The sequence below is a fragment of the Myodes glareolus genome, chromosome 8 (genome assembly GCF_982192425.1).
Source record: "Myodes glareolus chromosome 8, mMyoGla1.1, whole genome shotgun sequence".
NCBI classification, from domain to species: Eukaryota; Metazoa; Chordata; class Mammalia; order Rodentia; family Cricetidae; genus Myodes; species Myodes glareolus.
In genome coordinates this window covers 75,583,444-75,604,921 of record NC_142033.1, presented here as the reverse complement: position 1 = coordinate 75,604,921, position 21,478 = coordinate 75,583,444, and the positions used below count along the sequence as shown (strand labels likewise).

General features: G+C 50.0%; 1 protein-coding gene and 1 long non-coding RNA gene across 8 annotated transcripts in view; one reads left to right on the top strand and one right to left on the bottom strand.

The window, feature by feature from the left end:
- LOC125410454 (uncharacterized) overlaps positions 1 to 21,478 on the bottom strand; it is a 47,561-nt gene that overhangs the window by 5,773 nt on the left and 20,310 nt on the right. Inside the window, exon 2 of the long non-coding RNA XR_015002776.2 lies at positions 7,681 to 7,807. This is a non-coding gene — a long non-coding RNA (uncharacterized LOC125410454). The remainder of the gene's footprint in view (positions 1 to 7,680; positions 7,808 to 21,478) is intronic.
- Positions 492 to 18,265, top strand: Patz1 (POZ/BTB and AT hook containing zinc finger 1). Of its 7 annotated transcripts, XR_015002775.2 has the most exons (6): positions 493 to 1,911; positions 3,283 to 3,346; positions 4,444 to 4,535; positions 9,010 to 9,181; positions 15,399 to 15,471; positions 16,823 to 16,889. XR_015002775.2 is itself a non-coding variant. In XM_048449995.3 (5 exons), the coding sequence occupies exons 1-4, from the start codon at positions 641 to 643 to the stop codon at positions 9,131 to 9,133; spliced, it is 1,551 nt and encodes a 516-aa protein (XP_048305952.1). In that variant the 5' UTR covers positions 492 to 640; the 3' UTR covers positions 9,134 to 9,181; positions 15,334 to 15,471. The 7 variants fall into 7 exon arrangements, 6 of the variants coding, with proteins under 6 accessions (XP_048305952.1, XP_085548264.1, XP_048305950.1 ...); XM_048449995.3 differs by lacking the exon at positions 16,823 to 16,889 and having other exon boundaries at positions 492 to 1,911; positions 15,334 to 15,471; XM_085692138.2 differs by lacking the exon at positions 15,399 to 15,471 and having other exon boundaries at positions 495 to 1,911; positions 16,823 to 16,962.

Genomic DNA, 21,478 nt, shown 5'->3' with positions numbered 1-21,478 from the left:
GGAAGGGCCCACCCTGCCGCTGCCACCCACTCGCTTCAGCCGCCGCCTTCGCCGGGCTCCAAGACCCGGCCTACACCACCGCTCCCGTGCGTGCCGACAGCCGCCTTCGCCTTCGCCTTTTGTTTCCTTTGCTCCGGCGCCCCCGCCCCGGCTCGCGCTTTGCAGGGGACGCAACGCGCGCCCCCAGCGGGCCCGGGAAAAGCCTCGGAGCGCGCGCTTGCGCTTGCGCGGCGGACCCCTCCTCCTCCCTGCGCGCGCGCGCCTTTTGGCTGCGCGCCGGCGCCGCCTGGCGGGCGGGAGGGGAGGTGGCGGCCGTATTTGCAGGAGGGGCGCACCTCTTCGCTGGTTTACCCCCTGGAAGGTAGACCGAGAAAAGGAGCCGGGCAGGAGGAGTGCGAGTGCAGCGCCCGGTTCGGCGGGGGGTGGGGTGGCTATGTGGGGGGCAGTGCACCGCTGGGTCTAGACGTTCTGATTCGGGCAGGGGGCGTGTGCGCTGGGCGCACCTGCGAGGACTACCCAGCACCGGGCCACACGTGCCGGGAGTGTGATTTGTCCGCTGAACAAGGCGTCTCGCTGCCTAGGGGAAGGGACTGGAGACCGGTCAGTGCCCGGCCCGGCTAACGGGGAGCGGGCAGCGGCCATGGAGCGGGTCAACGACGCTTCCTGCGGCCCGTCGGGCTGCTACACCTACCAGGTGAGCAGACACAGTACGGAGATGCTGCACAACCTGAACCAGCAACGCAAAAACGGCGGGCGCTTTTGCGACGTGCTCCTACGGGTGGGCGACGAGAGCTTCCCGGCGCACCGCGCCGTACTGGCTGCCTGCAGCGAGTACTTTGAGTCTGTGTTCAGCGCTCAATTGGGCGACGGCGGAGCTGCAGACGGGGGTCCTGCTGATGTGGGAGGCGCGGCGGCGGCTCCGGGCGGCGGAACTGGAGGCAGCCGTGAGCTGGAGATGCACACCATCAGTTCTAAAGTGTTCGGAGACATCCTGGACTTCGCTTACACGTCCCGAATTGTAGTGCGCCTAGAGAGCTTCCCTGAGCTCATGACGGCCGCCAAGTTCCTACTGATGAGGTCGGTCATCGAGATCTGCCAGGAAGTCATCAAACAGTCCAACGTGCAGATCCTGGTGCCCCCTGCCCGGGCTGATATCATGCTCTTTCGCCCTCCTGGGACCTCTGACTTGGGCTTCCCTTTGGACATGACCAACGGGGCAGCCTTGGCAGCCAACAGTAACGGTATTGCTGGCAGCATGCAGCCCGAGGAAGAGGCTGCCAGGGCCACAGGTGCAGCTATTGCAGGCCAAGCTTCTCTGCCTGTATTACCTGGGGTAGACCGCTTGCCCATGGTGGCTGGACCCCTATCCCCCCAACTGCTGACTTCTCCATTCCCCAATGTGGCATCCAGTGCTCCTCCACTGACTGGCAAGCGAGGCCGGGGACGCCCCAGGAAGGCCAACCTGCTGGACTCCATGTTTGGGTCTCCAGGGGGCTTGAGAGAAGCAGGCATCCTTCCATGTGGTCTGTGCGGGAAGGTGTTCACTGATGCCAACCGGCTCCGACAACATGAGGCCCAGCACGGCGTCACTAGTCTCCAGTTGGGCTATATCGATCTTCCTCCTCCAAGGCTGGGTGAGAATGGGCTACCCATCTCCGAGGACCCCGACGGCCCCAGAAAGAGGAGCCGGACCAGGAAGCAGGTGGCTTGTGAGATCTGTGGCAAGATCTTCCGAGACGTGTACCATCTCAACCGGCATAAGCTGTCCCACTCTGGGGAGAAGCCGTACTCCTGCCCGGTGTGTGGTCTGCGGTTCAAGAGAAAAGACCGCATGTCCTACCATGTGAGGTCCCATGATGGGTCAGTGGGCAAGCCGTACATCTGCCAGAGCTGTGGGAAAGGCTTCTCCAGGTGAGAATGGCCCCCTCCCCCACTCTCTACCGTGTACTTAGTTATGCCTCTTGAGACAGTTCCTTGCCAGGATCTGGGGATATGGATCTTGTGGGGGTGTAGGGTCACTGGACCTTAACAGAGCATGCCATGTTTAGACAAAATGTTTTAAGATCCCTGGTTTTGAGATGGTGTGGCCAAGAGCTGCATCTGTCCCTTCAGGCAAGTTCTCCGACACTCGGGCTCTACTATCCTCCTCCTCCCAAGGCCTATGGGAAGGGGCCGGATTCCTCAGGCCAGGGCCATTGGGCCTCCCCATTCTTCTCCCCTGGTTCCCTTTGTGTTTCCGGCACCAGGCGTGGGGCCCCCTCTGGGGGCGGGAGGCTGGGCTCCTCCCTCGACTTTCCCCGCCTGAATGGCTGCGGAGGGAGGGCCTGAACAAGTGCGTCTAGGACTCCTTATACTCCCGAGGCTCAGATCCTCCACCGGTTTGAGTAGGTCAGCCAGGAGCTGTAATTCCCAGCTTTGCCCCTCATGTGACCTAGGATTGAGAGGCATAAAGCCGGCTATCAGGGCTGTTTTGCAATAGTAATACTAGAATCTGATGCGCGCTCTGGCCTGCTGGTCCTAGAATCCAGTGAGCCCACAGGTCCTGCGTCTGTTCTCCGACAGATGAAAGGCAGAGGCCCTCTTAAACTTTTAGTGAGCCTTCTTGGGAACTGAGGACTTCCTGGGAGCAGGGGGCTGGGCTTTTTTTTCTTCTTTCCAGTTTGAGAATATTGAATAAAAGGCTGGTTTTAACTGGAATCCTGAGGACCTTGTGTCAGCTTAGGGACAGGGAATTCCCTCAGAGGGGCCCCAACTTCCAACCAGTCGTACCGGTCAGACAGCCCCTGCCCACCTGCTCTGGCGGGCATCTGGCCTGCCAGCCCAGCTGGGGACTTAAGGCTCTATCCCTGGCCTCTGGGGACTGAATTCCATCCGGGTGGCATTCATTGGCTGCTGTGGCGGGAGAGGCTGGGGGAGGGGAATGCAGAGCTTCTAAGGGGCTTTAGTCTGGACAATGAGTTCCATACCCCCCTCCCAGAAAGGCTGGGGCAAGGCATCCCTGTGTCATTCTAAAGCTGCTGCCTCAGGTTCTAGGAATCATTGAATTTCTACTGGGGGTGGGGTGGGTGGGGTGGGGTTAGCTAGATCAGAGTGAAACATTTGCTTCCCCTCCCCCCTGGGGGGGTTGATGCTTGGAGCCAGAGCTGGGTGGTGACTTTGTCTTTGTCTTCCTGGGGTGGAGTCCTTCCTAGGAGGGGAGTGGGGGAGAGGGAGGGAGACTGACCAAGTTTGGCCCATCTTTTTTGATGTCTTGTTCTTAAAGTCTTTTGCTCTCTTCTCCAGGCCTGATCACTTGAATGGACATATCAAGCAGGTGCACACTTCTGAGCGACCTCACAAGTGTCAGGTAGGGCTGGGAGCAGGGTGGAGTTGGGTGGAAGAATGTGTTGCTGTGTTGAGCCTTGGCCATGAGCAGGCTGCTGTATCAGCCAGTTAACTGACCACTGTTTTGCACAGGCCTCCCACTCTGTCTCTCCAGTGTCTCCCTCTGTCCTCCTTTGTTCTGGACCCCAGCCCTCTTTGCTTCCCCCAGGGCTGAGATCCTTTTTCTTGGTTACTTGGTTCTGTTGCTTAGCTTTCCTGTTCTGGCCTTTGCAGGCTCCTGGCTGGTGGGCCACACTGCCACAAGTGTTGTCCTGGTGGGTCTGACACCTTGCTGGGCCTGACTGCTGGTTTCCAGTAGTTTTTATGAACTGTAGGAATTTCAAAAGGGCTTCTGCTGGCCCAGCCATCAACCTTTCCCCTGGTTTGAGCTGAGTGGGTACTCAGGTTCCATCAGTGGAGAAAGCATGGCATTAGGAGAGGCTAGAGGTAGGGAGAGGGTGGTCCCATCTCCAAGGCAAACAGCAGGAGCAAGGCAAGGCATTCTCTTCCAGTGTGGAAGAAGGGAAGGCTGGACTGGATTTTCTCCTGTCTTCTTGAATGGTGTCTGGGGCTCTAGGGGACCTAGAAAGATGAGTTTTCCTTCCTGGCCTCTAAGCATTGCTGTGTGATGAAATATACACCACTGTCTTCCTGGTTGTTTCCCCTCTGCTATGGCAAGTGTCTTCAACTGATTTCAAGACAGTGTTATGAGATACTCGTATAGTCTCTGACAGGGATAGCTACTTAACTTGTTGGCCAGGGCAGGTTCCGGGAGATTAGAGGAAGGAATGGATGTGCACAGGAGGACAGAGTTCCAAGGACTAGGGGTAAGCGTTGTTCACAGAGGCATGGCTAGGCAGACTGTCTCCCAAGGATGCTGACTCAAGATAGGCCTGCTGGAATCTGTCTTTGCCTTGCTGCTTTCTGCCTCTCCACCTCTGATTCTGTTGTCACAGAGCACATTCTGATTCCCAGGTAGTGTGCTGAGCTGCCCCAGGCAGGATAGGAGGAGCCCAGAGGGCAATGGGGGTGTGCCCGGTGGCCTGGGGGGGTAACCTGCACTCTCTGCCCTTTTTCCAGGTGTGGGTTGGGAGCAGCAGCGGCCTGCCGCCCCTGGAACCTCTTCCTAGCGACCTGCCATCATGGGACTTTGCCCAGCCTGCTTTGTGGAGGTCGTCCCATTCAGTTCCTGATACCGCCTTTCCCCTCTCTCTAAAAAAGTCCTTCCCAGCCATTGAAAACCTGAGCCCAGCACACTCCAGCAATGCTCTCTTCTGCCCAGCCCCGCCAGGATATCTGAGGCAGGGTTGGACAACCCCAGAGGGTAGCCGGACCTTTACTCAGTGGCCTGTAGGCTAGCCTGAGTTCTTCTGGAATGGTGGAGGGGAGTGGTGGCTGGCTGGAGACCCTGCTTTTGGGAGAAGCCAGCAAGATGGTTCCTGCCCACCATTCCCAGATCTTCCCAAGATGGCCTAAAGTATACCCCAGCTGAAAGCTCTCAAATAGTGATTAGCAAGGAACACCTTTCTGAATGCCCCACCCCCAGTCTCCGAGTTTCTTTCTGAATACGCTTGTCTCTCCTCCCCATACCTTGACAAGGGGATACCCTGGGCAAGCAGCTTTGTCTGGGTGACTCTGGAAGTTGGTGATTCTCAGGAGCTAAGCCCCACCTGTGTGCTTCCCTTCCCATGGCCTCACTTCTCATACTGATTGGGGTTTCTGGCCACCTTCCTCGCACTTGGGAGTCACTCCACCTCCCGAGAAGCCTCTGGCACAGCTTCAACCACGGTCCATTGTGCTGTTGTGCTCTTCCTCCTCACAAGGTCCTGCTTCCATTTCTGCCTAGTGAGTTAGATGCTCATGGTTGAGTTTTTTTTTTCAGCTGCTCTGCTCAGAACTAAACTAACCAGTAGCTTTGTATTGTGATACATGGCTTTAGGGGCTGACAAAGCAGATAGATACTCCCTCCCCCAGGTCCCTTCATGTGTCCCTTAGCCCTGCATACTCTGCCGGGAGATCAGGAGTGAAGATAAAAGTTTTCATTCTAACATTTGAGGCTTTGTGTGTTTTGTCCTTGGTCTGTTATAACAACTGGCATTATTGTCCCTTGGTGTATGAGCCACCTCCTGCCCTGCCTTTGCCCTTCCGCACCACTCTCTCATAGACCTGACCCTGTAGCCAGAACCTTCTGAAGACCCAGCAAGGTATGTGCTGCTGGCTGTCACACTCTAGGCTTAGTTAAACCTCAGGGGCCTCCTCAGCCACAGAGAATGAAAAGGGTCGGTTACTCAGACTGATAGAAAAGCCTTTTGAAGGTAAGGGGCAGGGAGCCTCAGGCTTAAGTCTCCTTAACTGGTTCACATGCCCCAGCCATTGTCCTGGCCTGGAATTCAGCCAGAGCTGAGAGACTGGAGTGTCTTAGCCCTCTTCCATTGCTTCTAGTGACCCTATGTCTGAGGCTGGTCAGACAAGGATGGGGGGAGGGGGTAACATTCAAGACAAAGGGGCTAAGCCAGTGGAGCTGGACTTTATGTGTTACCCTTAGATTCCCCCCCCCTGGCTTTTCAAGGTGCCCCCTATGGCTTCTGACTGCTAAGGCCTCTTAGGGTTGGGGGGTCCCATCCTCCAGCTGCCCCACTCAGCACTGAAAGCTTTAGAAAGTGTGGGGTGAACATTAAGCATGACAGGCTCGGTGGTGAGTAGTGATGATAAGCCTGCTAACAATCGCAGACTGTGAGCCTTGGCTGAGCACACAGTAGGCACTTCAAGCCAGCAGGCAGTCACACTGCTCTTGGCTCGCTGGCTCCCTTTCAGGGTCCTTCTGTTTACTCCCTGTCTATAGAATGGGGAGTTCTTTCATCTGGGTCTCTTTAAGGTCTGTTTCCCTCAGCCCCTCCTCTGCTCTCCTGAGTCATGTGACTAGCCTCTTTTGTGTTCTGTGCTGTCAGAAGTTCTGGTTGGCCCAGACTTGGACTCACACACAGAAAAGTCTGGAGACTCCAGCCACAGAGGGCCAATTGAACAGGAAAGCCAACAGTTACTTTAGTTTGGCTTTGTATCAAGGTGGTAGTTTCTGTTGTGGTTTCTTTATCCCAGTAGGAGATTGGCATTCCTAATTGTGTTTGCTGGGGTTAAGTTAGCCTTATTCCTTGAGATAATCAGTGGAGGACAAGGTAGAGGAAGCCAGCTGCATCTTCAGTTTTAATTTTACTTAGTTAATCCCCAAACATTTAATCCACTTGGGGATAATCTAGGGTTAGCTGTCCATTATGTTAGGATACCAAAGTACAACAGGCAAAGCCTTTAAAGGAAAGATGGGAAATGGTTGTCAAGAGAAACAAGGTATCTTTCATGCCTCAGGCTTACTCTCCAGAAAGAGGAAGATAATCCTGAATACTTCCACTTGGTCATGTTTGAGTTCTGAGGCTTAAAATGTTCTTGGTAGCTGAGGTGGCACACACCTTTGATCCCAGTATTTGGGAGTGAGGCAGGTGGATCTCTGTTCACAGTCAACCTGGTCTACATGGTTAGCCCATGTTTCAAAAAATGAAAATAAGCACTCACACTCTGACAGCTATAGGGTAGGGTAGTTCTGGGATCTTCAACGGAGCTAGCTCTTGTCCCTGGATGACACACGTCTATCCCTCTCCTCAGAGGTGTGGATGAGAGCCCTTGCTGTGGTTTACAAGGCGCTAGGCTGGGTGGCAGAGTTTGCACAGCCCTCTCACTGTGGCCTACCACTGGGTCATGATGACAACTCTGAGACTGAATAGCCAAGATGCTTTCTGGGTTGTCCAGGTGCTGGAGTTTGCCTGCACATCCTTGCCCCAAGTACACAGGGTCAGTGTCAACACCTTTCTTTCCTAGGATGCACCTGTATTGCCTTCAGAAGTGGTAAGGGTATATAGACTTGAGGTCAGTTCTCAACTCACAGGGCAGCTGTCTGCCCAGCTATACACTGGTTGAGACAAAAAGACCTCTGTGTTGCTGGAAGATGGCTTGGAGATTGATCTGGTCAGGGTGTTTAGATTGTTCCTTTCTCTACTACTTGAGTCTTGGGCAAGTTCACTATCTAATGTTAGCTTCCTCATTTGTCAAAGAAAAACATAAAAGCAGAATGACGTTAGGGTGACCTGTTTAAGTTAGCACTGTTTACTTGTGAGAGAACAGGAGCTGGCTTGTGCTGGTGCAGGTATCTGGAGTTGAGGAGGGAAATGGTGGCGGCATCTACCTCCATGCATTGCTATCGGCTTCATGCTTTGACTGTACAGTAAGGACATACATATGTGTATGTGGGAACAGTGGTCAGACACTTACCTTGAGATTTCAGGTTATCAAGACCCACTTCTAACAGAAAATAGAGGCAGCTCCCTTCTGCCAAGCTGATGGGGTAGCGGATTAATAGCAGCACCCTCCGCTGTGAAGGCTGCTTTCTCTTACAGCCCTAAAGCAAAGCACACACAGGGAAAAGAAATTTAAGTTCAATTTGACTTTAGTCTCTGAGGCATCTCCATGGAAATGGAGTATTTCCAGTAGCTTGAAAGCCACTGGGTCTGCCTCTTTTCAAGGCGTTGTTACATTCTGTGTTCCCCAAGGCACCCCAGCCTTTGCATGCCCCAACAGAGGAAGGGATGTTGGGGAGAGATAATTGCTAGGGAGCTAGATCCTCATTCTCAGGGTGTGGGTTCTGACCGTTACTTCACAGTTACAGGGGCTAGCTGCGGATCATGCTGGGTTGTACCTTTCAGTGGCGGCACACTCCTAGAGTGTGCAGGGGTAACAGCCTGCCTTGGGGACCTGCTATATGCATGAGCCACCAAACATGAACGTCTCTGTATTAGTCTGAGCTCAGAGCCTGCTCCGTCACACTGGTGTCACTGTTCTTAGCAATCCCTCTCCACCATAACATTGCACAAATGTCCTCAATGCCTGCAGCCCATTTCCTCCATTCTCACATTAGCAGAACTGACACTATCATTTTATAAGCTGCTTTTTAAATTCACATTACAAGAATATTGTGAAGTGTTATCTTTGTACTTTGTCCTGCCTTTTCCATTTCCCTGTGGCCAAGACAAATGTCATATTTGAATGAAGCAAATACACTGGAGTCTTTAAAATAAAGTGATAAGGGGAACAGGGATGGGGAGCAGGAAGACTGGTTTATGTGCTATAGCTCACTTATAGCCATTGCTCCTAAAGTCAGTGCTTTGTGGTTAAGAACGAGCAGATATTGAGGTGCACACCTGTGATCCCGGCACTTTGCCGAAGGACGAGCAGTTCAAGGTCAGGTTCAGCTATACAGACTTTGAGGTTAGCCTGCAATGCATGAGACCCTGTCTCGAAAAATCAAGGGGTGAGGAGAAAAAAAATGAACTCCTCACTCATAGAGGAGTACAGGACTTAACTGGTCATGTTTTGAGCTTTTCTGTGGTAAAGAACCAATAATTCCACCTCATATCCCATGAAATAGCACTATGGGAAGGAAGGACAGCCCTTTGGCATTGTGAGTAGAGCCTTACCTGAACCTCCCAGCTTTCTAAAGGGACTGATTGCACAAGGTAACCAGAAACGGCTTTGCTTCCTGGTGTACTTGGCCAAGGGTGAGATGTCTGCTGTTCCTCATCCTGTTTTCCTTTCTGCACTCAGACCTGCAATGCCTCTTTTGCTACTCGAGACCGTCTGCGCTCCCATCTGGCCTGTCACGAAGACAAGGTACCCTGCCAGGTGTGTGGGAAGTACCTGCGGGCAGCGTACATGGCAGATCACCTGAAGAAGCACAGCGAGGGACCCAGCAACTTCTGCAGCATCTGTAACCGAGGTAATTTCCCCACTGTCTCCTCACTTTAGAGGATGGGCCTGATCTTGTGGGAGCCCACTCTCCCCGGATTGAGAAATGCCTTCACCCAGGCTTTGAGCACATCTCTCAGCTAGTTGTCTGAAACCTCTTTCTTTCTAAGAGGCTTGGGTGCTTAAAAGAGCCCAAGAGACTTAATAATGGGAACAGAAGGAAAGAGGTAATCCCCCAAACTCGGGGTCAAATACACCTCCCCAGTGGCAGGCTAGATGAATTCACAAATACACTAAACAGAGGTTGGCTAGGGGTCATTAGCCTGATTGGGCCAGTCCACTCACTGGCATATGAGATTCAACAGCCAGGGAAGGAGGCTGGATCTGGAGATGAGCAAGAGACAAAAACTTTCTAGTATAAATGTTTAAAAGATTCGAAACAGAATGTGGCCTTGATGAAAGACAAAGTGGAAGGTGCTCTGAGAAGACAGTGCGCTTGAGGCGAAGGTTGGCCTGTGTGGTGTCTAGCTGTGGCAGCAGTGCAGTGTTGTTTTGGATGAAGTCCACCATGTTCTTGAGGCTCTGCTGGGTAGAGTTGGCTGTCGGAAGTGTTGGGAGTTTGTTTGCAAGCAGTGTCTGTACTGAAGGAGTTGGGGCGAGGCTGCTGCTGGCTTTGGCCACTTGGGCGTGTTGCTTGTTGTTTCCTGGGGCACTCTTGTGTCAGTGTTTTTGTAAGTCTAGTATCTGACCAGGAATCAGGAGACACAGGGTTCAGTTCCAGCCTTTGCTATGTAGCTTTGGGCTCTCCTTGCCTTGCTTCTTCTATTAAAAGTGATTAAGAGCCTTCCCTTTTCCATCTCATGGGGTTGTTGTGAGTACCCTAAGACAAAGTAGCTGAGAGTTCTTGTACCTTTCGGACACCCCTCCTTACACTGTAAAAGGGTAAAATCGTTTGATGCTGCTTCCTGATAGTCTGGTTTGGACAAGGCACAGGAACCCCTGCAGGGTGCTGTCTCGGTGAGGCACACTGCTGGGTAGATGTTTTCTTGGAGTCCTGGAACCAGGTGCCTTCCAGAGACCGCTCTCTGATTTGCCTTGAATGCAGCCACTAGCTGCTTCAGCTGCTTCGTTTCCCTCTAGGAGCAAACATTAGGGTGGTGAGGTCAGGCGTCTTAGAAAGCTGGTTTCTGCCTTGTTTCATCCTAACCTGGCTTCCAGAGAGTACCTCCAAATACCTCTAAACTTGCCTAAATGCACCCTCAGAAGGACTTTGTCGGGTTCCCTATCCTGGACTGGTTCCATCGGCAGAGCTGAGAGCTGCGAAAGGATGTTAATAAAACCGGAAGTCCAGCCCAGATGACAGGCTCGGGCAAGAACTGCACAGAGCCCAGGTGGGGCAGCAGCGAGGTTCACCCATTAGGACACAGTTTTCCTCAAGAGCTGCAAAGAGGACTTGAACACCAGCCACAAGCCATGTGACTAGAGTGTGGCATTCACAGAGTAAAGCCAGAGCCTACCAAGACTGTGGGCACAGGCTCGAGAGCAGTCTTCAGCAGGAAGACCCGTTCCTCCAGGACTAACCTGTGCTGAGTGCTCAGAAGAGAAAACAGCTGCAGCCATTCTCAGGCGAGGGACAGCTGGATGCTGCCTCTGGACGACCAAACAGACAGCAACACACAGACACCATCAAAACAAGAGGGTGGAAGAGGATGAGGGGGCTCAGTGTCACCCTTTGCCCTGTGCTTACCTAGGCTGTCAGGCTTAAATAAATAAATGTTCTTGGAGCTGGGCTTGTGATTTGGTGGTAGAGCACCTGCCTTGCATGTCACGGCTTTTTATCCAGTCCTAGGCACTGCAGAATAGTCTCAGGTGAGACTGAATCAGGTGAACTCACAGGTATCTTCTGAAATCTTGATATTGTGTTACTTTTTTTGGAATATTTTTAAATTGTGTGTGTGCATGTGTGCGCGCGTGTGTACCATGTATGTGTAGGAGCCCATGGAAGACATCAGATCTCCTAGAACTAGAGTTATAGGAGGTAGTGGGCCAGGATGTGGGTGCTAGGAACCAAAACTGGGTGCTGTTACAGAGGATTGTTTTTAACCACTGAGCTGTCTTTCCAGCCCTACTGTGAAGCCCAGGCTGGCCTCAGCTTGCAGTGTTGCTTGTGATCTTTGCATTTGAGAGACTGAGGCAAGAATTCCGAGCCAGCTCAAATTCCAAGCCAGCCACTGCTACACAGCGAGCTCTTGTCACAAAGGAGAAGAGGTCAGGCCTAGTGGCCTGCTCCTGTGGCACTTACAAGGCTGAGGCAGGAGTATTCTCATGAACTCAAGGATAGCCTGGGCTAAATGGCAGTTACTAGGCCAGACAAGACCTTCTATCATAAAACAGAACAAACAACAACAAAAATACACAAGAGGGGGTTGGAGAGATGGCTCAGCAATTAAGAGCACTTAGCTGCTTCAAGAGGACCTGGCTTCAATTCCCAGCACACACATGGCAGTTCACAGCTGTCTGTAACTCCTGTTCAGGGGATCCGGCACTCTCATTCAGACATACCTGCAGGCAAAACACCAATGTACATAAAATAAAAATAAATAATTAAACACACACACACACACAATGAAGGCCAGGTGTGGTGATGCACACCTTTGATCCCAGCACTTGGGAGCCAGAGGCAAGCAGATCTCTTGAGTTCAAGGCCAGTCTGGTTTATAAAGTGAGTTCCGAGACAGCCAGGGTTACACAGAGAAACCCTGTATTGAAAAACAAACAAAAAACACACAAAGGGGGCTGGAGAGATGGCTCAGAGGTTAAGAGCACTGACTGTTCTTCCAGAGGTCCTGAGTTCAATTCCCAGCAACCACATGGTGGCTCACAACCATCTATAATGAGATCTGGTGCCCTCTTCTGGCATACAGACATACATGGAAGGAATGTTGTATACATAATAAATAAATAAATAAAAATTAAAAAAAAAACCACACAAAGGAAACTTTCTCCTGTCAGATGAGCACGAGGGCAGCGAGGTGGTGCTGTGCCGCTCTCCTGCACTGGCAGTCCTAATGCATTGTTAGATTTGGCCGCTCCAGGGTTTGGACACAGAAAACACAGTCCCCAGTCTCTGCAGGAACACAGGCGAGAAAATACAACTGAAGAACAGTGGCCTTGCGCCATAGCAAACTCTTCGTTTCTGGAGAGGGACATACTTGCTGGCAGCAGTCACATGTGTGCGCAGTGCTTCCATCATGGAGGCCCAACATCAAGCTGAGTAGGTGGGTGAGCTTAGAATTTCAGCTAAATACATCTCGCCTTAAAGATATGTTCTGCCCAGAAACTCAGTTTCTGTTTCATCCCAACACTTGACTTGCTGAGTTGCTGTGTTTAAGTTCTGGGCTGTAAGTGGCAGCTGTGGGTCTGTTCTTGCCACTTTCCAGATAAGTTTGCTATAGGTAGTACCATCCACAACCAGCAGAGAGTCAAGGAATCCAGCCACATATTCCACAGAATGGTTTTTGGGAACATACAGGATGTTTTTTATTGAGTATCTGCTGTATTTTCTTGGTAGATCACTCTCCCTACACAGAGTGCTTTTCTTTCCATTCACTTGGACTATAGTGGACCTGGTTCTGGCATGCCATGAGGGGGCTTCACTCTACTTCAGAGGCCCCAAAGGAATGAAAAACCAAAGAAAAATTCTCTTGTGAAGTGGTAGCATTGTATGTCAGAAAGTTCTGTTGTCTTATACTGGTTTCCAGGGCCACTGTGTCCTGTTGGGTTTGTGTTTGTGTTTTACATGCTACCTGGAGGGGCAGGGCTAAAAGCCTCCTCTTCTCTTTAGCCTTGCCTACCCATTCTTGGCTATAGCTTACTTCTTAGGAATGTCTGTCCTCCAGTGTCTGGCCTCAGGCCAACCACTTAAGTATAGCCCAGACAGCTCCCCAGGCAGGCCAGACAACTAGCACCTGGTCCAGGCCAATCTTTGAAGTAACTGTATTAAGAAAGGAAATACTCTCCTGATCACACATTTCCCTGGAGGACCACTACCACCTGCTATCCTCAGGAGTTTTTGCTAAAGAAAGTTCCCACAGGCCAGCCCTCTGTTTCCTGGCAGCCCTTTTTAACACATTCATTATCACACAGTTGTGGTGATGATAATGAACCCTATTACACAAGTCCAAAGGACTTTTTTGTTGTTTGTTTTAAAGCTCAAGGACAGTTTTTTTTTACTAGAGTTTGAAAGAAAATTATCAGGGTATATTAGGCATATTAGGCAGAGTTCTCTAGAGGAACAGAACTGATAGAATGGAAGTGTGTGTGTGTGTGTGTGTGTGTGTGTGTGTGTGTGTGTAAGAAAAGGTGATTTATTAAAATGGCTTACAGGCTGTGGTCCAGCTAGTCCAACGGTGGCTGCCTACCAATGGAAGGTATTGAGAGTGTGAGCAAGCAGGTAGAGAGAACAAGCTTCCTTCCATGTTTTTTATATAAGCTGCCAACAGAAGATGTGGCCCAGATTAATGGTGGATCTTCCCATCTCAGAAGATCCAAACTAAAAGTGGGTTCACTTCAAATTATTTAATTAAAAAAAATCCCTCACAAAGCCAGGCGGTGGTAGCACAAGCCTTTAATCCCATCACTTGGGAGGCAGAGATGGAATCTCTGTGAGTTCAAGGGCAGTCTGATCTACAAGAGGGAGTTCCAGGACAGCCAGGGCTGTTAGGCAGAGAATCCCTGTCTCGGGTGGGGGATGGGGGGAACCTGACAGGTATACGTAGCTGCTTGAATTTTAGTTAATTCCAGATGTAGTCAAGCAGACAACCAAAAATAGCCATCACACAGGTATACAAGTAGCTGCTGGGAAAACAGGAGAAAAAGTTTTGCCTTTTAAATTAAGAATGTGGCATGCATGAAAATTACTAAGTCTCTTATTTACTAATCGGTAAAATGAGTATAAAATAATAATTTACAACAGGTAGAGCGTTTGGGAAACTCTGTAGACTACTTGCAGTACACTGGGCCCTCGCACACTATCTGCATTTAAAAGTGAACCTTTGGCAGGGTAGTGATGGCGCACACCTTTGATCCCAGCACTCGAGAGGCAGAAGCGGATGGATCTCTGAGTTCAAGGCTATCCTGGTCTACAGAGCAAGTTCCAGGACAGCTAAGGCTACATAGAGAAACCCTGTCCCAAAAAATATAAATAAATGTAATAAAACAAACTTAAACAGAAGCTGAAATACCTAAATGTGCTGGCCAGATCTGGAGTGGATTAAAGGAATAAAATGAGGGCACTGACCTAAGTGAGCATTATACTAAAAAGCTTTGGATCCTGCTAATGGTTCTTTCTGATCCTTGACTATGGTGGGATTTGATGACACACTTCTTCCCTGTGAAACTCAAGCCAGTCATTTTTTTGGCCTGCCTGATTCTGTGGCTATCGTCCTTGCAAGGCCTTGTGACATTTATGGAAACCAGCTCAAGATCTGTTCTTCTAGCCTGAGATACTCGTGCCTTAAACTGACGGGTGCACAGGGAGTAAAGTGGAGCAGTTCTACGATGCCTGGAAATCATCCTGCGAGAACCTGACAGATGCTCCTAAATCAAACCCAGAAGACCACCATGGACAAGGGATGACCATGATGCCACTTTTGTGTAACTCCCTGTCTCTGTTCTTCAAAAGGTGGAATCGGTTCTTAAATTATTGTTCTGAAGGTGGAAAAATTAAAATAGAGTTTGCTTCAACATGCTCTATCCCCTGGAAGCTTCCTTGGGGACATCATTTTGTCTCCATTGGGTTTCCCTGTAAGTGATAAGCAGGCTTCTGCTGGCTGGAACCCCATATGCTTATCTGACCACATTTCTAGCCATGGTCTCTGCAGCTGACTTGGGCCTGTGCGACGTCACTCAAATCACCTGGTATTGAGGCACCAAGTGAGCCAAGCTGGCTGGCCTGGGCCCTTCAATGTAGCCTTTCCAGAGAAGCTGACTCATGGACAGTGGCACTCTCCATCCTGACATCATGGCCTGACGTGATTGCAGATGTTTCTGAGCCGAGGAGAGAACCCCTTCCAGGTGCAGCTGACCAGGGAATGCTAGCCAGAGATGCCAAAGAAAAGGCATGGGGAGCAGAGAGATATCTCTTGCTGGCTGTGGGATCTCATCTCCTTTTGTCTTGTTTAGGTTTCTCCTCTGCCTCCTACTTAAAGGTCCATGTTAAAACCCACCACGGTGTTCCCCTTCCCCAGGTCTCCAGGCACCAGGAACCCATCCTGAATGGGGGAGCAGCGTTCCACTGCGCCAGGACCTATGGCAACAAAGGCAAGCGACCCCTTGCTCTGCACTTTGCTTCTCTGCGCAGACTGTGTTGTGGGGGCGCTGGGCTGGGTGGTGGGGAGGCAAGAATCGCAGTGCTCTCCAGGACAAAGTTATCATGGGTATCTCACTCCCAGGTGAGTGAGGCTTTAGGGTACTGCTGATCCAGCCTGCCTCCTCTTCCCCAGCCTTCCTTCCTCTTGGGTAGCCCCTATTGTCTGGAGCCCTGCAGGGTTGCCCTAGGGCCAGAAGAGGAGCACTGCATGATGAATTACTGTGTGTCTACCCACTGCCTGTTGCCCTGTAGGATGGTATGGACCTGTGGCTGAACGTTTTCTCCTTGGTTGTTACTATGGGTGGGTGGGAGCCAGTGGCTGTCTTCTTCCATGGTATTGGTGGTTTGTTGTCACAAGTGGCCCTTTCCAAGGAGCCTCTGACTGCATTTGTGAGGTGCATGGCAGTAAATGAGCTACCTGATTGCCTCTGATTTGGAGTTGGTTTGTTTGACAGGAGTTTCCAGGCTCACTGTTAACTTGTTGGTTCATGTTGTTTGGTGTCACACTGTTAATGCTTTTTCGCCAGGGGCATGGCAGATGGTAGAGATGGCATGCTCCATGCTCCCATCACAGACCTCCCATCCTGGCATGGCTCTCTGGACCCAGGCAGGAAGCTGTTAGTTGGCAGTAGACCCCAGTGTGGGCCAGGCAAGGTAGGACAGTAAGGGCCATTTCTTGGTGTGAACGGGGCTACCCAGCTGACAAAGTTGTTCAGAGTTGCTGTTCTTCTGTGTACTTTGGCTGTATGGTCCTGGAAGGGTCTCTGCAGAAGTGGAAAGGTTGTAAAAGCCTCGTGTAAGGGTTGGTGCTATCTGAGCCATCAGTAAGATCTAGCTGAGTAGAGGATCTCATGGTTCCAGTTGTGCCTGCTTTGTGAAGGTAGCCACTGGCCTAGTGCAGCGGACAGGCCACTGACACATCTGCTCATCATAATCAGAATAGTTTTACTCCAGAGGCACCTCTGGAAGCACCTAGGAATTGGGCATCTCTGGGTTGTTCTGGGCAGAAGTAGGAGGGATTCCCCTCCTAGCCTTCCTTCCTTAAAGCAGGCTGTGAACTCTACACACACATCTGCATGAAGAGTTTAAAGTGAGGGAGACTGGTGGCCCCAGGCACTGTCATCTTGCTCCTATAGGCATTCTAGACTCCTAGACAGACCAGCCAAACCTCCGTGGGTTCTGCCAGGTTAGTTAATGGCCAACTGGCCCTCCAGAACCTGTGAGCTGGCCTCTCATGGTCCCTCCAGGAGGGGACAGATCCAATGCCTGGCCTCATCTCTTCCCTGTTTTGTTTTTTCATAGAAGGCCAGAAATGCTCACATCAGGATCTGATTGAGAGCTCTGATTCCTATGGTGACCTCTCTGACGCCAGTGACCTGAAGACGCCAGAGAAACAGAGTGCCAATGGCTCTTTCTCCTGTGACATGGCAGTTCCTAAAAACAAAATGGACTCTGACGGGGAGAAGAAGTACCCATGCCCTGAATGTGGGAGCTTCTTCCGTTCTAAGTCCTACTTGAACAAACACATCCAGAAGGTGCATGTACGGGCCCTTGGGGGTCCCTTGGGGGACCTAGGCCCTGCCCTTGGCTCACCTTTCTCTCCCCAGCAGAACATGTCTCTTCTTGAGTCCTTTGGATTTCAGATTGTCCAGTCAGCGTTTGCATCATCTCTAGTGGATCCTGAAGTGGACCAGCAGCCCATGGGGCCTGAAGGGAAGTGAGACATGCCATGTCCCCACAGAACAGCCTCTGGGGACTGCCAAGAAATGCTGCAAATGTGGAGGGAAGTGATGTCTTTGGGTTCTGGAGCTGAGAGATTTTTATTCATTTTTAACCTCCATCCCTGCCCCTACCCTACTCCCCTCCCTGTCCATCACCCATTTCTCCTGATGGCCTTAGAAACAAACAGACTCTCATCCGATACTCTCTGCAGAAATAATTGAGAGACCGGTATGGGACAAGGGCAGAAAACACTACATAGGCCTCTCTGGCAGCACCGGTCCTGGTTCTTCTAGTTCTGAGTGAGAGCTTCTGGTACTCAGCTCTTGGTTATCTTGAATCTCAGTGGTTTTGGTGCCCCCCAACCAACTTCTTTCATTCCTCCTTCCCCTTCCTATGTCCTCAAAAGGAAATTACAGCTGGGTCTCTGCCCTCTCATGGCCAACTATTTTTAAGAAAGACAGAAACCTACAGCATCCCATGGACCATAGAATGAGTGTCCTCTGAGAGCCCTTTGAGGTTGGCCCTGGTCTTCCTGAGCTACTGGAAGCTAACATTTCACTGCCAGGACAAGCTTATCTACTGAGGGCACCTCTATCCCAAATTCCAGTTTCTTACTTGATTTTAGCCATTCAACTTGCTGTTGGGTTTTGATTCTCTAATTCTTATTATTGTTATTTTTAGGACCAGTTGTAGTGAGTTGCTACTGAAAGCTACCCCAGGTGACACAGAGCTCTTTGTAAACCGCAGTCACACTTTAGGGTTAGTATTAAACTTTGTTTAGATGTACCATAATAAACTTGGCTAGTTGTTTGAAGTCTATGGAAGAAATAGTTTTATGCAAAATTTTAAAAAAAATTCCAGTCTGATCAGGAAGCGATTTCAATGGTGTTGGGGGCCAGGAAAGTGGAAGAGCCTCAGGTAGAGACATTGTGTACCTTGGTTGTGTTACACTTGAGCAAGCCCAGGTTGACCTTGTGATGTGAATTGATCTGATCAGACTATATTAAAAACATTAGTATGATACTCTGCCTGCTCCCCTGAGTCCAGTTTTTCAACTGTGTCTTTGGGGCCTGGACATCAGCAGTCTATCTATACCCCTTGTCAGGGAGGGGCAGTAAATAATTCTCCATTGCACCAGTTCCCTGTGCCTCATGGGTAGATGTTCCCACCAAAAAACAGGTTTCCAGGACTCATTTACTCATTCAGTCCTTGTTTGCACTGCTTGTGTACCAGGTATGTTTTTAAGCTCTGTAATAACAAAACAGCCCTTGGCCTGACTAGAGATTTACGTATTGCTTTCAAGTAATGAGGAGTACAAGAGGAAAATGGCAAAAGGTGATAGGTTGGTGACAGCTAACAGGTAGGGTAGTCCACTCAAAGCAATGACCTGCTAGAATTGGAGGGACATGGCAGGGAGAAAAACATTATGACCAGGAGGTTCAGCCCCACATGTTATAGCTGGTTTTGTTGTTCATTAGTTGTGAATGTATGAAGAGAAGATAGTCTTAGTTCTGTGTATGTATATGTTTATGTATGTGCAGATGTGCACATGTGGAGGCCAGAGGACAGTCTCCAGTGCTGTTCTATAGGAGCCATCCACCTTGTTTTTAGAGGTGCTCTCTCACTACTTGGAGTTCGCCAAGTGGGCTAGCCTGCAGGCCCCTTGGATCCACCTCCAGTTCTGGGAACAAGTGCACAGCACTGACATGGGCTCAAGGGCTCAAACTCAGGTCCTCGTGTTTGCAAGACAAGCATTTTACTGACTGAGCCCCTAAAAGGAGAAATAATGGAAACAAAAACCAGTCACGAGAGGGACTGGGAGGCTTCCAATACTCCAGGGATCTTGAGAAATCTCAAAATGAATAGAAAGTCTTTGATCTCCAAACAAGAAGAAAAAAAACAAGTAATAATAAAGGAGAGAAGATAAACAGCAAGAGGGACAAAGCACAAAACTGCATAATTCCACGTTAATAGTAATCACATTGCTATTCTGATTTAAAGGTAAATTTTTTCTGGCTAGATTTTTTTTCTTTTTTTTCTTTTTTTTAAATATTTTTTATGGTTTATTTTAACTTTATTTTATGTGCAATGGTGTGAAGGTGTCAGATCCCCTGCAACTGGATCTTCAGACAGTTCTGAGCTGCCATGTGGGTGCTGGGAATTGAACCCGGGTCCTCTGGAAGAGCAGTCAGTGCTCTTAAAGACTGCGCCATCTCTCCAGCCCCTTCTGGCTAGATTTTTAAAGTAAGTCATCCATTTACATGAACTCTTGGGTAACTTGCTACACTTTGTGAACTGCAGAATCGAGGGTTGGCCATTTGATGCGAGTTAGCAAAGAAAGGCTGACCTAGCACACTGGAATTTTGCAGACATGTGGCTTTGTGACCATTACAGAATTTGCAACCCAATTATACTTATGTTATAGACCTGGCCTTGAGCCAAGACTTAAATGCGTTCTGCCTCAGTCCTGTGTGCTGGACATCCTGACCCTGCCCTGGGCAAGTGAGGACTGTAGTTATAAAGGCGTTTCTATCAGTGCCTCATGGCAGGAAGTGAACAACAAAACAAGCCCTGCTCCTGCCTGCTCCCAACTACCTGGACCCTCCATGCCACAGACAGAAAGCTGTGTAAAACATGAAGGGTAATGGCCTTTGTGCCAGTCCAGAGTAGAGAACTCAGGCTTTTGCTCCTGAGCAAACCTTCAAGCCTCAACTTCCTCATCAGCAGACCGCCATCACAAGCTAAGGATCTACCTACTCTTCAGCTCAGCTGTGAAAGTGGCCCTGTTACTAGTCACCCACTTCCTGCAGGTGACAAACAGGTGCAGAGGTAAGCAAGCTCTTCATACTTAGAGTGACACCTCCCATTCCCACCTCACCCCACCCCGGTGACTGGGACCATACCCCAAACTTCCCTGGGCTTACTAAAGTAAAGGGTAGATCTGTCCACAGGCACACCATAGTGCTAGCTCAACTACTGCTGGAAGGTCTGGGCCATGAACAAACTGAGACTGAGAGGCCCTGTACTTAGCTCCTATGGCAGATTAGCCTGTGAAGGTTAGGGAGATCTCATGCCACAAAGGATCCTAGTGAACATAGCTATGGACAAATTTGATCACCAGCAAATTAGAACCTGGTTACCTAGCAAAGTGGGCTGTGGCACTTCCAGAATACAGCTATGAGATAATTTTTATAATTCTGGCAACTCTCCAAGCTTTTGCCTCTTTGCTTATAAAGTGGGCAGGACAGGAATAACTGGGAGGGCTATGGTAAAGGTTAAGAATATTACTAGGAGTTGGGTACAAGAGCCGACTCCTGTGAGAACAGACTTCCTGATCCTTCTCTTAGCAGCCTTAGAGTGCCTCCATCCCCACAAAATAACTACAGCTAACTTACCTTTGGATTTCCCAGGTCAATCCCTTGCTTCCTACTTGGTATTCCCCAAGCACAAGTCCCCACTTGTTGGTCTCTCTTTCTCTTTTTTAATGTCAGGCCTTTATGGCATTTTCCCTGTCATACCCTGTTCCAAATAAATGCAGTAATCATTAATAATAATGACACATGAGAGGTGCCAATCACCTGCCTGAACCATCCATGTATGATTCATATCCACTCAGGCAGTAAACAGCTTGCTCCAGACAGCAGTAGGCAATCCAGGGAGACCGGAGTCCAGCAGGGCACCCAGCCTCCCATGGGGACTGGTGTTTCTTTACCTCCCCTGGCCAACTGGAGCTTCCACATAGACTGCTCAAGCTTAGAGCCCCAAGTTACTCCTAGCCTGTGCTCTTAGCTCTGCCCACAGCATGTCCTATCTCATCTTAATCTGCATGTCTGCATCTTCCACTTTCCATAGCCTTCTTTAACTCTAGCTGCTCTCCTAAGCACTGTCCCTTCTCAGGGTAACCATCACTATGCTGTGGTTCATGGTTACCCCAGGAACAGCCAATCTAGTTCAGACTCCTACACTACCACTTTAGGAGAGACCTGGGTCTAGTTCGAAAAACAAACAAAAACCTCCTTTCAATTTATCTCAACCATCTTTGATCAGATGCCTTCTATGTAATGGAGAGCGTGAACAAGAGCAGGACTGACTACTATTCCTGCGAGGCACCAACAGGTAAGCATTTTTTGCCATTAGGAAGGGAGCATTTATCCTGGCTTACAATTTGAGGGTGTAGTCCATGTTGAAGAAAAGTCAGTAGCAGAAGTGTGAGGGAGTATCTCACAGACTGCTCAC